The 13,330-nt window shown below is 45.5% G+C and overlaps 1 protein-coding gene across 5 annotated transcripts in view; it reads left to right on the top strand.

Moving 5' to 3' along the window:
- The window catches only part of PAMR1 (peptidase domain containing associated with muscle regeneration 1), a 166,018-nt gene that overhangs the window by 93,554 nt on the left and 59,134 nt on the right, over window positions 1-13,330 (top strand). For 2 of the 5 annotated variants that reach the window (XM_082410475.1, XM_082410471.1), the window contains exon 1: window positions 1,808-2,023. The exons of the other annotated variants lie outside the window; for them this stretch is intronic. In XM_082410475.1, coding sequence (XP_082266601.1) covers window positions 1,951-2,023 — 73 coding nt within the window. In that variant the 5' untranslated portion in view covers window positions 1,808-1,950. Of the gene's footprint in view, window positions 1-1,807; window positions 2,024-13,330 lie in introns of those variants that run through there. 5 annotated transcript variants of the gene reach the window in all.

Genomic DNA, 13,330 nt, shown 5'->3' with positions numbered 1-13,330 from the left:
ACCACATGCTTTTTTTCTTGCTCTCTGCCATATCCAAGCTATACAGATTGTTTATCCTCTTGAGTTGGCTTTTGTTCTGAGGCATATATATAAAGAGATATAGATAGATAGATAGATCAAGATATATATATATATATATATATATATATATATGTATATATATAAAAACAGTTTTGATATATAGATAGATCAAGATATATCTATATCTCGATCTATCTGTATATGAAAACTATTTAAAATTCATTTTAATGGTATACATTGCCATGGATCCTTTGGGGAAAAGGATAAATATAAATTATAAACATGCAAATACTCACTTATTTCCCAGTGGCACTGGACAAACTCAGCCCTTTTTCTTAGAAAGACCTCCTCACTCCCTCCATGCACTGAGATCCTACCTCTCTCTCAGGTCCCAGATCAAGCTCCCCCAGCTCAGGGAAGCCTCCCAGTGCTCTGGGCCTGAATGATCACTCCTCTCAACTTTGGTTCTTCATCTGAAGGTACAAACTGGGACCAAGCATGGCTTGAAGCCCCAGTGCTTCCCTGAGTTAGACCTGGGTATGAGTCCTACTTTGCCACTTCTAGCTAAATGACCTTGAACAAGTCATGTAATCTCTGAGTCTTGGTTTCTGCATCCATACTGTGTGGACGATGCCATCTACTGTACATGGTGACTATAATGGCTAAATAAAATTCTGTATACACAGCATTTTAAGGAGCAGTATGCCTGTTGGCTAGGACTATGGCTTCTGGACCCAAGCTGCTTGGGTTCAAACCCTGGCTCTGCCACTTACTGCTTGACCTTGGATGAGCTATTGAACTCTCAAGGACTCAGTTTCCCTATCTGTAAGATGGAGATGATAGATTTTTATTTTTTAATTAATTCATTTATTTATTTTTGGCTACGCCTCGTGGCAGGTGGGATCCTAGTTCCCCAACCAGGGATCGAACCCGCACCCCCTGCAGTGGAAGTGGGGAGTCTTAACCACTGGACTGCCAGTGAAGTTCCAGAGATGATAGGTTTATTGTGAGGAATAAATGAGTTAATACATGTAAGGTACTTAGATGCCTGGCACAGAGAAATTGATTAAAAATGTCAGCTATTATCTTGTAAAGCATCCTTCCTCCTTACTTCAACATGTCATTTGCTATCTCTGTACCTAGACTGAACGTCCTCGGAACGGAGGCAATATCCTGTATGTTCTTTTATCCCTGAGCCCAATACCCTGCCTAGCATGTGTGCAGGGGCTTTTATGCTGCTGAACTTATCATAATGGGCGTCATGGGAAGATGAAGAATTTTCCCAGAAGCCTGTAGAGGCAAAGGATAAGATTTCCAAACTGTGGTCACCTGGAGCAAATGCTCCAGGTAGGAAGGAGACTTGGGGATACAGGTGGAGGGGGAGGCAGGTTGGCTGCTTTTCTCCTCGCATCACCAGGGCGCCCCCTCCCCCTCGAAGGCAGGCTTTTAATCTAGCAGACTCAGTGTGCGCAGTGAAGGCAGGCAGTGGACCTCCCATCCCAGGCTCGGGGGGCAGGTGCTTCAGGCCTCACCTGAGCGGCCCCCAGCCCCGTCGACCTGCGCTCCCATTCAGGGTACTGCGGGCTGCTCCCCTCCCCTCCCCTCACCGCGCTGAGGGAGCCCAGCCTGACCTGGGCTGGCCTCCGTGCCCCGCAGCTTCCCTTCCAGCCACAGCCTGGGGCCTCTCCGCGTGGCCACACCTCCCCGGGCCCCGCAAGGGTTAAGGCAGCCGCGGAGAGGAGAGGTTTGGGCTGACGTCGCTCTGGCTGAAGGTGGTTCCCCTCGGATGAGGATGGGAGAGCCTGGCGAGCTGAAACCCGAGCTCCCGCTCGGCCGCGGCTTGGGGAGGTCCGTGTAAGAGCCGCCTGCCCGCCGGCCGGCCTCCCTCGGTCCCTCCCCGGCAGTCGCTCCGGGCACCACCGCGGAACGATGGAGCTGGGCTGGTGGCCGCAGCTGGGGCTCACTTTCCTGCAGCTCCTTCTCATCTCCTCCTTGCCAAGAGGTACTGTGAGTAGCATTCAGGACCCCCAGGAGGGAACTTTTCCCTCTTGGGGTTTGGTAGGGGGCAGGACTGGGGGGTCCCAGGAGACGGTGTTTGTGTGTATGTGGGTGGTGGCTGGGGGGGGGGGGCTTCTTCTCAGTGATAATCTTGGGGGCTTGGCTGGTGATGCTGGAGTGTCTGTCTTTCTCCCTGAGAATGGGACACTGTTTTCTGTCATCCCAACTTGTGGGACTGAACTGCCTCAGGAGGGGTACCAGCTTCAGTTTTATTTGCTGGTTTTTTATTTTAGCTTTTTAAAGCACAAAATTACCTCCGGGAATCTACCCAGTGTCAGGTACCCCCTCTGACATGCAAAAGCTAAATTTCCCACTGGAAAAAGCCCCCTCAGAGGTGAGCTGGGAGGAAAGAGGAGGAGGAGAGCAGGGCTGGCAGCGAGGGTGTTCCTCTGCGGCATCTTGCTTGATGGAATCTTACAGTTACAGCCCTTCAGAACAGATTCCCAGCATGGGAGATGTACTCCTCAGCATATATACACTTCCTTTCTGATAAGAATGAGAAAGAAGAAGGAAAAGCCGAGGTGAAGAGTGCAAGTCGTTTCTGGGGAAGCACAGTGTTTGTTTAGAAAGAGCTGTGGCTTCTGTGTTTTTCACATGTCATTTTCTGAGCCACAAAACCCATGTCAAATGGGCTCCTGGGGCAAGTGAGGCTGAAACGAGACACAGAGGTCCTGGGAGCCTCTTGACTCAGCAGAAGCAAGGAGAGGGCAGGCTTGTCCTCTGATTGCTCCCCGGCAAGCAGGGAAGGAGGACTTCTTAGGATCGTCTGTCCTATGGCTGGAGAGGCCAGGTGTCAGGAGGTAGGGTGAGACCTCAGGAGATAAGGACCGGTTGAAATGTACACACATGATAAAATAGGGCGACTTTGCAGAGGAGCAGGGAGTGTGTGAGCTTTTGCTACTCTCCTTCTGCGGGGGTTACCTGTCACCTGTGCCGGTTACCTGTCACCTGTGCTGTACTTGAGAGGTGGGTGATCCGTTGCTGCACATAGCTGGCAAGTGCCTGAGAGTGAGACAGAGTAAGCGGGAGTGGTGAGGGTGTAAAATGCGATCACCTACTGTAGAAGGGGAGCTGGACCATGGGGCATATCCCTTCATGATGAACAAAAAGCCAAGATATAAAAAAAGAAAAACCCATTTTGGTGAATACGTCCCATCTACCTGTAGCCTGCCAGCCCCAGGTGAAATCTTCCTTGGTGATTTACTCTCAAGCCGGAGAGAGTGTTTCATTTGAATTTTGCCTCACTGGCATCTGGAACAGCCCAAAGACAATAATGTAGGAAGAAGGAGCCCAGGAGGGGGGAGTCTGATAATCTGTAAACCCAGACACTTGCCCCAGGGGGTAAGTTGGTGAATTTTCCTTAAGGCTTATTCCTGTTCCACCTCTGCCTTTTGGAGCCAAACTTCCAGGGCATGGTGGCCTGAGCCCAACTCCAGAGGAACCTGGTTCCTTCTGGAACACCAGGGCTCCGAGGTCTAGTTTGCTCATCCCTGCATCAGCACGCCCCTGCTTCTTTTTTTCTAACGTGGCAGGTAAGATGGCTGAAACCCAGAAAAGTTAAAAACCAAAGCTCAGCTGCCCCTTTTTTCTTGCCCGGGATCCGAAAAACCCAATTATTCCTGAGCTGAGAATCTCTTTTACCTTTTGCTCTGGAAAAGCTTCAGGGAGGGTACGCGGCGTCTGGGCAGCCGAGCTGCTGACTGAACCAGAGAGCAACTTCACGTGTCTCGCAAGGATATTTCATTGTTGAGCATTCGCATTTAGAGGGAACACGGAGGGATGGAGTGGAGAAGGAAAATATTTCTTCAAGTCGTGAGTGAATGAGTCCACTCCCTGCTGGAGTTCTGAATCTGGCCCTGTCAAAGAAAGCTTAGCAGCATATTTCCTCTAATTACTTTTCTAAAAAGAGCATCTGATGAAATGTAAACATCCACGGGGATGGCACAGCAGACGGTTGTTGCTCATCGACTTGGGACACGTGTCTGAGGATGAAAATCCAAACATCGGGCCAAGTGATAACCCAATATAAACAGCATGTGAGGGGAGAAACCCAACTCCACTGACTTCACCAAATAGCAGTAGCTCTGCCAGCAGGATTCTGCCTAAAAGGAACAACTCATTTAAAAGATGTGACTCTGGGGAGTGAAACCTTAATATGAATAACTTCACAAGTGTTGCTTCCAACAGACATTAGCTGGTGGGGAATGAGCATCAAGGCAGCTGGGGAAGATAATTTGAAGCACAGATATTCAGTGGGCAGGAGAAGCCAACCGAGAAAGGGAATGTGGGAAGAAAGCAAGGGGGAAGGAGTGGCAAGAAAAATTAGATGTTGGTTTATAATGGGATGTGTTAGCAAATTCCAAGGAGAGAGCTATGAAAATTGGGCCTTCTTGGCAGGGCTAGATTTTTGTGGGGACCATGAAGAGGGTGTTCCCCAGATATATATATTCTGAGAACTCCTGGCTTCTCCAACAGGGAAATAATTTGAGGGTGGGATCATTGGTTTAGGGAGCTGGGAGTAACTGTAGAGATCATTTAGTTTGAGTACCTCAAATGCAGAGGACAAGGAGAGTAAACATCTGTGAGCATTTATTATGTGCCCAGTGTTTGAGCCAAAGCAGGGTAGGTGCTGTTTCCAGATGAGGTTTACAGAGGGTCTGTAACCTGTCCAAAGATATACAGGCACAGTTCTGAAAAAGGTAAATGTTTGATCTAGCAATTCCACTTCTGGGTATATACACAAAATAAGTCAAAGCAGGAACTCCAGCAGATATTTGTACACCAGTGTCCACTGCAGCATTGTTCCCAATAGCCAAAAGGTGGGAAAAACCCACGTGTCCATCAATGGATAAACAAAATGTGGTACGTACATACAGTGGAATATTATTCAGGCTTAAAAAGGAGTGAAGTTCTGACACAGCCTACAACATGGATGAACCTTGAAAACATTATGCTAAGGGAAAGAAGCCAGACACAAAAGGACAAATCCTGTATGATTCCATTTATATGAAGTACCTAGAGAAGTCAAATTCATAGAGGCAGAAAGTAGAACAGTGGTTACCAGGGGCTGTGGGGAGGAAAGATTGAGGAGTTAGTGTTTAATGGGTGTAGAGTGTCAGTGAGGGACGATGGAAACATTCTGGAGGTGTATAGTGGTGATGGTTACACAAGCCACTGAACTGTACACTTAAAAGTGATTAAAATGGTAAATTTATGTTATTTACATTTTGCTGTAATCATGATAAAAAAGAAAACGCAAGCAGATTAGCGGAGCCTGGCGTGAGCCCAGACTGTCGAATTCCTGAGCTCAAGCTCGTGTGGTACCTGGCTGACTTAAACTCACGTATCTAACAGCATCATATACTGATGCACATGTGATCATGGCATGGCTTCAGGACACACGTGGCGGGGGGAGGGTTCTTGCTAGCTCCAGTTTGGGTGTCACTGCTGCTCTTTTGGGGGTGACTTTGGCAAAGAGGGAGACTGTAGCACCGAAGGATTGGCAGCCTTTGGGTCAAAGGTCTGCAGAAGTAGCTAGTAGGATACGATGCTTAAAAATGTTTTGAACCTGAATGCCTTGAGGTAGGCTGGGTCCCCTCTCTGGCCTGACACCCTGCCTTTTTAATTCACACGTATGTTCTCTGCTAGTCTCTACTGGCATTTGCATTTTTGACCTCCATTCCTGGGAGGGATGGGGCAGAAATGGAGAGTGAAAGAGAGAGAGTGGAAGGCTGTGTACTGAATGGGGGGAAGCATAAGTGAGAATTTCGTAGCAGACAGGACTTTTAAAAGAAGGAACATAAATATATTTTAACTTGTGTGTTTTGTGGAATGTAATCTCACCTCTATGACCACCAACTCTTTGGTAAAATGTTCTACTCTCAGGAATGCCCTTGAGAGTGAGCTTTTGGTGGAAACTGGGGGTGAGGCTGGGTGTTAGGTTTGGGTCAGTAAGCTAGGGACAAAGCACCTCTGGACCCAGAGGCAGATGTGACCTGGAGCATGTAAGTCCCTTAGAAATATCCAGAAGCCTTAGGGAGGGCTTTGGAATGCTCCTGCCAGGGACCATGTGTTTGACTTAAACTTATATGCATCTGGGTTACCCTGGCTAGACAGCAATGGCTGAGATAATGGCGTCTCATGGCATCTGGAGGACCTAATGACTGGCCTTAAGTCAGAAAATTATTTCCATCTGCCCTACTAGGGGTGGCCAATCCCGACGCACGAGAAAACCTCTCTACCTGCCTCCCCTGAGCCCAGCTCTAGACGCTGCAATTGATCTGGGGTATGTGCAAATTGGGAAAAGTGCCATTTCAGTGATAAGTGAGAGAAGGTGGTGCCCTGCTCCTCCCACATGTGGGAGAACCTGTCACCCTCACTTTGTGGATACTTGAAAGTCATAGGAGCCCAGATCCCTTTCCTCTTATTCTATTTTAAAGGGGAGGGAAAAGCAATGTTTACATTTTCTAATTCCTGAATTCCATGGCAGAGGACCCAGAGGGCAGCTGGAGCTTTGAAAGCTACCACATCAGTGGCAGAAAGTCTATCAGAGTCCAAGCCTGGTCTATGTTTAAGGAGTTCTGTTCGTCAGTCATCATGAGATCTGGGCCAAAGCATTAGGTTTATAATGGAGAGAAAGAAGTAAAATGCAGGAAAAAAAATCAAACCTCATATCTATAAACAAAACCACTCACAGAAGGCAGAGAATTAGTGTTGGCTGGAGGTATTCCACTCTCTTAACCAGTGGGACTTTCTACTACTCCCCCCGCACTGTCCAGCCCACCAACAATGACTCCTTTCATTGTTCTCAGTTGTTATTTGTGATACAGACACAGAGCCCATGTGGGCTGAGAGTGGACTAGGTAGGGCTGCACATCAGATTCTTCACCGGTGATGGTGGAAACACCAATGGTGGAAGCCTCCTTACCTAAGGGACCAGATCCCAAATAATCTACTGAGTTTGTGGTAAATACCAGGCACTCTCCTATATGCTTTACATGTATTTATTTAATCCTCACAACACATCTAGAAGCTAATTAGTAGTGTTATTATCCCTAGTTTACATAGGAGGGAACTGAGAGGTATAGTACTTGCCCAGGTCACAGAGTTGGATGTCCATGATTTGAACCCAGACAGCCTGACCCCATTATGCATGCAATGAAACACTACATAACACTGCCACGGTCAGCAGGGGGTCCAACTATGGTAGATCTGCTGGCCGAATCATAAAGACCATGGTGTTAGTAAAGAATTCTGGTTATCCCTTGGATATTCCAGGAGCTGAGAATGGCCTCAGGGAGGTCATGTGCTCACCACTGTGGGGGCAGAGTGGATGTGAGAGATGAGGGAGAGACCTCAGCAGCCCTAGTGGGACCACGTGGAACCCAAGAGGAGCCATTTTCTAAAGGAAACAGGAGTGTTAAGCAGATTGCAAATCCCGCCAATTTCTGGGGTAGCTGTCCACAGGCTCATGCATCTCATTCTGATTAGATGTGGGAAGTGAGAATTTCTTTGTCCCATGGTCAGCCTTTATAATCAAAATCATGTGTCTGCTTGTGGAGGGACAGAATTAAGGATGAGACCTGCTTCAAGCCTGGCCCTGACACTGTGTAGCGCTGCTCCTTTATGGATTTATTCTGTCATGATCGTCACTGTGTAAACTCTTAGGCTATGGAACAGCAGCAGCAGGCCTGGCATGAGTAAGGGGAAGCGTTTTTTCTTTCTTCTTTTTTTTCGGCATAACACAGTTGATGGATATTGCAGGGGATGGAAATGTAGACTCCCGCCATTAATACTCAGATGGGTTTTGAATGAGGATCAGCTGTCTACTAGACACTAATGTCTTGGGTCCTTTGTCAACTGGTTAAGAGAAGTGGCCCCCTCGGCTGAGCAGCAAACGAAGACACATGTTTCTGTCACCCTTCTGCCTCTGGAGTTGGGGAAATGCCTTTGTTCCTGCAGTGTAGGCATCTTTATCACCGCCCTCTCCGAGGCTCTGGCTGTCTCAGAGGGTTGAGTTAGTCCTTTGGCAGCCAGTGTCAGTGTAAGTAGAAGTCTGGTCAGTTGGTTTGGTGATTGGAAACCCAGGGCTGCTGCTGCCAGAACAGAGTGAGGAACACATTCAGGCAACTTCAGCTCATGGGAAGATGCAGCAATTGTCCTCATAAGCTGAATTTATGATTGGTTACAATAAATTTCTAACCAGTTTTTAATGGAAAACCACTGGGCGAAGGAGGGATGTTGGCCTGGTTTGCTTCAAGTCAAATCATTTGAGGACTCTGAGGAACCAAGGTGTCAATGTTTTTCAAACCCAGTTCCATGTCCACTTACTTCATAGGACTCCTTTGAAGACGATCAGTTAATCCCCTGCATCATGGGATCCCACCTCGGAAGTCAACAGTGATGGTAGAGAACACCTGAGATATCCCAGGACAAGTAGCCTGAGCTTGGCTTCCATCTGGTAGCATCTACTATATTTTTCAATATACCACTTGGCTCACCTGGATGCAAGCAGAAGGGAGGGCTTGCCTGGTATAAAGAATCTTTATTCTTGGTCTGGCTTTCTGCCTCCCAGTGGGTGATTGACTGCCTGCTTCTAAGTGATGTTCCGCCTCCTTTCTGTACAAGCCTGGCTCCCCTGACCAATCAATGGTAGAAAACAACAAGTGAGCAGCTCAAGCCTTTATGGAAATGAGATGCAAACTGCAGTACACAAAGAGCAAAAAATATTCAGCCGTAATGGACCCAATGGATTCCTTCTACTGTAAAATAGAGACCCCAAAAGGTCATCGCAAGAGCCATTTCTAACATCAGTCTTTGACACAAATAACCTGACCCTGGAAATCACACATGCCTCATGTATCCACATTCATGTATTTATTCAGCAGACTTTATCAAGCACCTACCAGGTGCCAGGTGTGATCCTAGGTGCTGGAGACAGGATGATGAATAAAAGGCCTTTTCCTTAAGGCACTTTCTTTCTTTTTTTTTTTTTTGACGTCTTTATTGGAGCAAAATTGCTTTACAATGGTGTGTTAATTTCTGCTTTATAACAAAGTGAACCAGCTATACATATACACTTATCCCCATATCCTCTCCCTCTTGCGTCTCCCTCCCACCCTCCCTATCCCACCCCTCTAGGTGGACGCAAAGCACCGAGCTGATCTCCCTGTGCTATGTGGCTGCTTCCCACTAGCTATCTATTTTACATTTGGTAGTGTAAATATGTCCGTGCCACTCTCTCACTTCATCCCAGCTTACCCTTCCCCCTCCCCATGTCCTCAAGTCCATTCTCTATGACTGCATATTTATTCCTGTCCTGCCCCTAGGTTCTTCAGAACCTTTTTGTTTTTTTGTTTTTTTAGATTCCATATATATGTGTTAGCATATGGTATTTGTTTTTCTCTTTCTGAATTACTTCAGTCTGTATGACAGTCTCTAGGTCCATCCACCTCACTACAAACAACTCAATTTCGTTTCTTTTTATGGCTAAGTAGTATTCCATTGTATATATGTAAGGCACTTTCTTTAAGGTTGAGAGAGCTTATGGTCCAGCCTGGTATTTTCCAAAGTAGGTTTCATGGAATACTAATCCTAAAGGATATTCAACAGAAGTAAACAAAACCTAGGACGTCATGATGGAATTAGTTTGGGGGATGTGGGAATTAACTATGTGCAAAGAATATTATAGACTTGGCAAAGCCCTACAATAAAGAAAGCTGTTATTAGCATTTACAAAGTTGTTTGGCCACAGAACCTTTATTCACATAATACCTTATACCATCCAGTGGAACTAGTGCTTCACCATTTGGAAAACTTAGGTCTCTTGCCCATAATGAATAAAACATTGAAGAATATCTTCACCATTATAGAGGATGGGGTAAGAAGGGAATTTGAAAATCTACAAAACATGAGCTTTTCTTCAGACTTCTGCTGAGAGATGGACGGGAAGTCTGATGTCCTAGTCCCTTCACACTTGCTGAGATGTTGAAAGAACTGTGGAGGTGATCCCGACCACATTGCTGTAAGAAAAGTCCTCACCAACATCGACCTGCATAGTTTACCAAGAAAACTCATTTCTTGTCTATAAGTTGTTTATAGTAATGTGGTTGCCCTGGGATCACTGGTCAAACTGAGGTGTGGGTCTGATTAACGTACCACCTATGATGATGTGGCAGTTCTGGGGAGCGATAAGAGCTGTGACTTGACTTCCCGATTACATTGTATCCCTGGTGACAGTCACACTGTCTCCTCTTCAAAAATAAGGAGAATCCAGGACTTCCCTGGTGGCGCAGTGGTTGAGAATCTAACTGCCAATGCAGGGGACAGGGTTCGAGTCCTGGTCTGGGAAGATCCCACATGCTGCGGAGCAACTAAGCCCGTGCGCCACAACTACTGAGCCTGCGCTCTAGAGCACACAAGCCGCAACTACTGAAGCCTGCGTGCCTAGAGCCTGTGCACCGCAACGAAGAGTAGCCCCCGCTCACTGCAACTAGAGGAAGCCCACGTGCAGCAACGAAGACCCAACGCAGCCAAAAATAAAAATAAAATAAATTTTAAAAAAATTAAAAAAAAAAAACCAATAAGGAGACTATTTGGGCATCCTTCTAGTCCCTGGGGGCACTGAGTCCAAGGTCAGTTCATTACCAATTAACCTCTCCCTTCCCCCCTCTAACACACGCGGGTTTGTCTCCAGTGTTTTTTTAATTTACCCCCCTGTCTGCCAGTTCTAGTATAGCTACCATGACCCTGATTTGCACAACCCGGAAGTGGTCTGGGCTGTTTACGCTGGGGCTGTATCCCATAGAGACAGAACGTGAGTTTGAGCTGTTCATCAACCCCTTGTTTGCTGTTTCTGGGAACAGCTTTATTCCTGCCTTTCCTAAATATTGTTCTTGTTGTCACGCGACACGGCTTCTCCCTTGCCCCTAGCATTGCCTGCCTCCTCTCTCTGCCCAGACTTGCTTCAGAACAGTGGCAATGGATAAGGAATAAAACCAGCTGTTCCTTTTAAGGGCTTCCTGCCTAAGCAGACTTGAGTAACCATATCCTTCTCAGCAAAGAGTCAGCCCTTGCTTGCCATATTTATGGATTTAATTTTTGATATAGACGTCTTAGTATGGATGTGTTCAAGTTTGAATACACATGTACACAGAAAAATAAAAGTGTAGATATGGTTATGTATATACTTATGTGTGTATATGTATGGATATGTATAAACATAGGGTGTAGAGTATTATGGTTTAAAATATGGGCCAGGTTTGAATCTTGCCTTTGTCATTTATGGCTGGTTTTCTTGGCAAGTTACTTAACCTCTTTAATGTGGCTGTACCACCTCTTAGCCTGTACACTGAGGATAATAGTGTCTTTATATAGGTTTATTGTAAGTGTTAAATGAGATAACCTATTTATTTATTTACTTATTTATTTATTTATTTTTAAATTTTTATTGGGGTATAGTTGATTTATAATGTGTTAGTTTCAAGTGTACAGCAAAGTGAATCTGTTATACATATACATATATCAACTCTTTTTTAGATTCTTTTCCCAAATAGGCCATTACAGAGTATTGAGTAGAGTTCCCTGTGCTATACAGTAGGTTCTTATTAGTTATCTATTTTATACATAGTAGTGTGTATATGTCAATCCCAATCTTCCAATTTATCCCTCCCCCTCTTTACCCCTGATAACCATAAGTTTATTTTCTACATCTATAAGTCTCTTCCTATTTTGTAGGTAAGTTCATTTGTAGCCTTTTTTTTTAGATTCCACTTATAAGCGATCTCATATGATATGTCTTTCTCTGTCTGACTTACTTCACTCAGTATGACAATCTCTAGGTGGTCCAGTGGTTAAGACTCCACGCTTTCACTGCAGGGGCACAGGTTCGATCCCTGGTCGGGGAACTAAGATCCTGTATGCTGCGTGGCACGGCCAAAAAAAAAAAAGTAACCTATTTAAAATAGTATAATGCTTTGCAAAAAGAGAGCACTCAGGAAATTAAAGTCATCTTCTACTCCTCTCCTTTCTGCTATTTTTCCCACTAGCACACGTTTCACAAGGAATTAAGAAGGAGAAATATTGGGTGTTCTATCTATAGTAGGATGGAAGTTACATGGTCCCCTTGAAGCCCACTCCACCTTGGTCCACAGTCCTATCCTATTCATCTGTTACTCTATGTCAGGGAAAAAATATTCCTAAAGATTCACCACATGTTTATTTCTTTGAGACTTGCTTTCTCCCCTTGCTTTTATCATGCATCTGCCTTCCAGCCTTAGGGTGAAATGCCTTCCACATGCTGTGACTAAGTTTGTCCATGTTTGAAATATGGCTGGTGGTAGATTCTTGCAGGGGTTTGAGAGGATGATGTCTTGTAGAGTAGGTGATTCTGGGTCAATGATGTTGTCTCCCAAACATGAGATGTTGTTCATGACCATCTGTTGTGATTCAAGGGTAGAGCCAGCCAGGAATCCTCAGGCAAAAAGAAGTTCCCCTTCATCTTGTTCTAGCTTGCAGAACTGGAGAAGGCAATTCTAATGAGGGCTAGCCTGCATGAAGCTGCCGCCAGCTTAGGGCTTAGTGAACCACAGAACATGCCATTGTAAACGCATCACCCTCGCTCAAACTGACATCTGCTCAAACTGCTCTTGGCCATCTGCCTTTGGTAGAAGGAAAATCTGGCTTCTGCCTGGCATCAGTGAACCTGGATGTGAAGACAGTAACACTTACTCTGGAAGCTCTTGGCAAAGGGGCGGGTGTGGTTGACCAAGACCCCCTTATAGCCCTGACACACTCTGACTCAGAAAGAAGGTTTTAAAAGTGTTGAGGATTGAGGAGCAGGTGGGATCATTTGTAGAATTCTTAGGTCTGGGGAAATCCAGAATGGATTTTTAGGGTATAGCTTAAGTTTTATTGTTTTTAACTTAGACATTCTAATACTTTGCTTGATATAATATTTGCTGAGTTCTATTGCCAAGTACATTTAGATGCATTATTAAATTATATTTTTAGTACCCAATGCTAATAAAGAAATAAGATCTATTCAGCTCATATTCCAGTGTTTGAAATAACCCAGAAGCAGCTGTCCTTCAAGGATTTCCAGCACAGTTGTTGAGAATAGTGGCAACCTGGGGCTCTTCCAAGAAGCTAGAGTTTGGGTTTTGTTCCCTTTGCCTATAGATGTAGAATTTCTATTTCTGGAAGACAAGCAGCAGGAGGTGAGGTATGTCCTAGTTAAATAGGTGTCTGAAGA

Source organism: Balaenoptera physalus (genome assembly GCF_965194825.1).
Source record: "Balaenoptera physalus genome assembly, chromosome: 10".
NCBI lineage: Eukaryota > Metazoa > Chordata > Mammalia > Artiodactyla > Balaenopteridae > Balaenoptera > Balaenoptera physalus.
The sequence above is the reverse complement of the archived record's forward strand: the minus strand, read 5'-3'. Positions and strand labels throughout refer to the sequence as shown.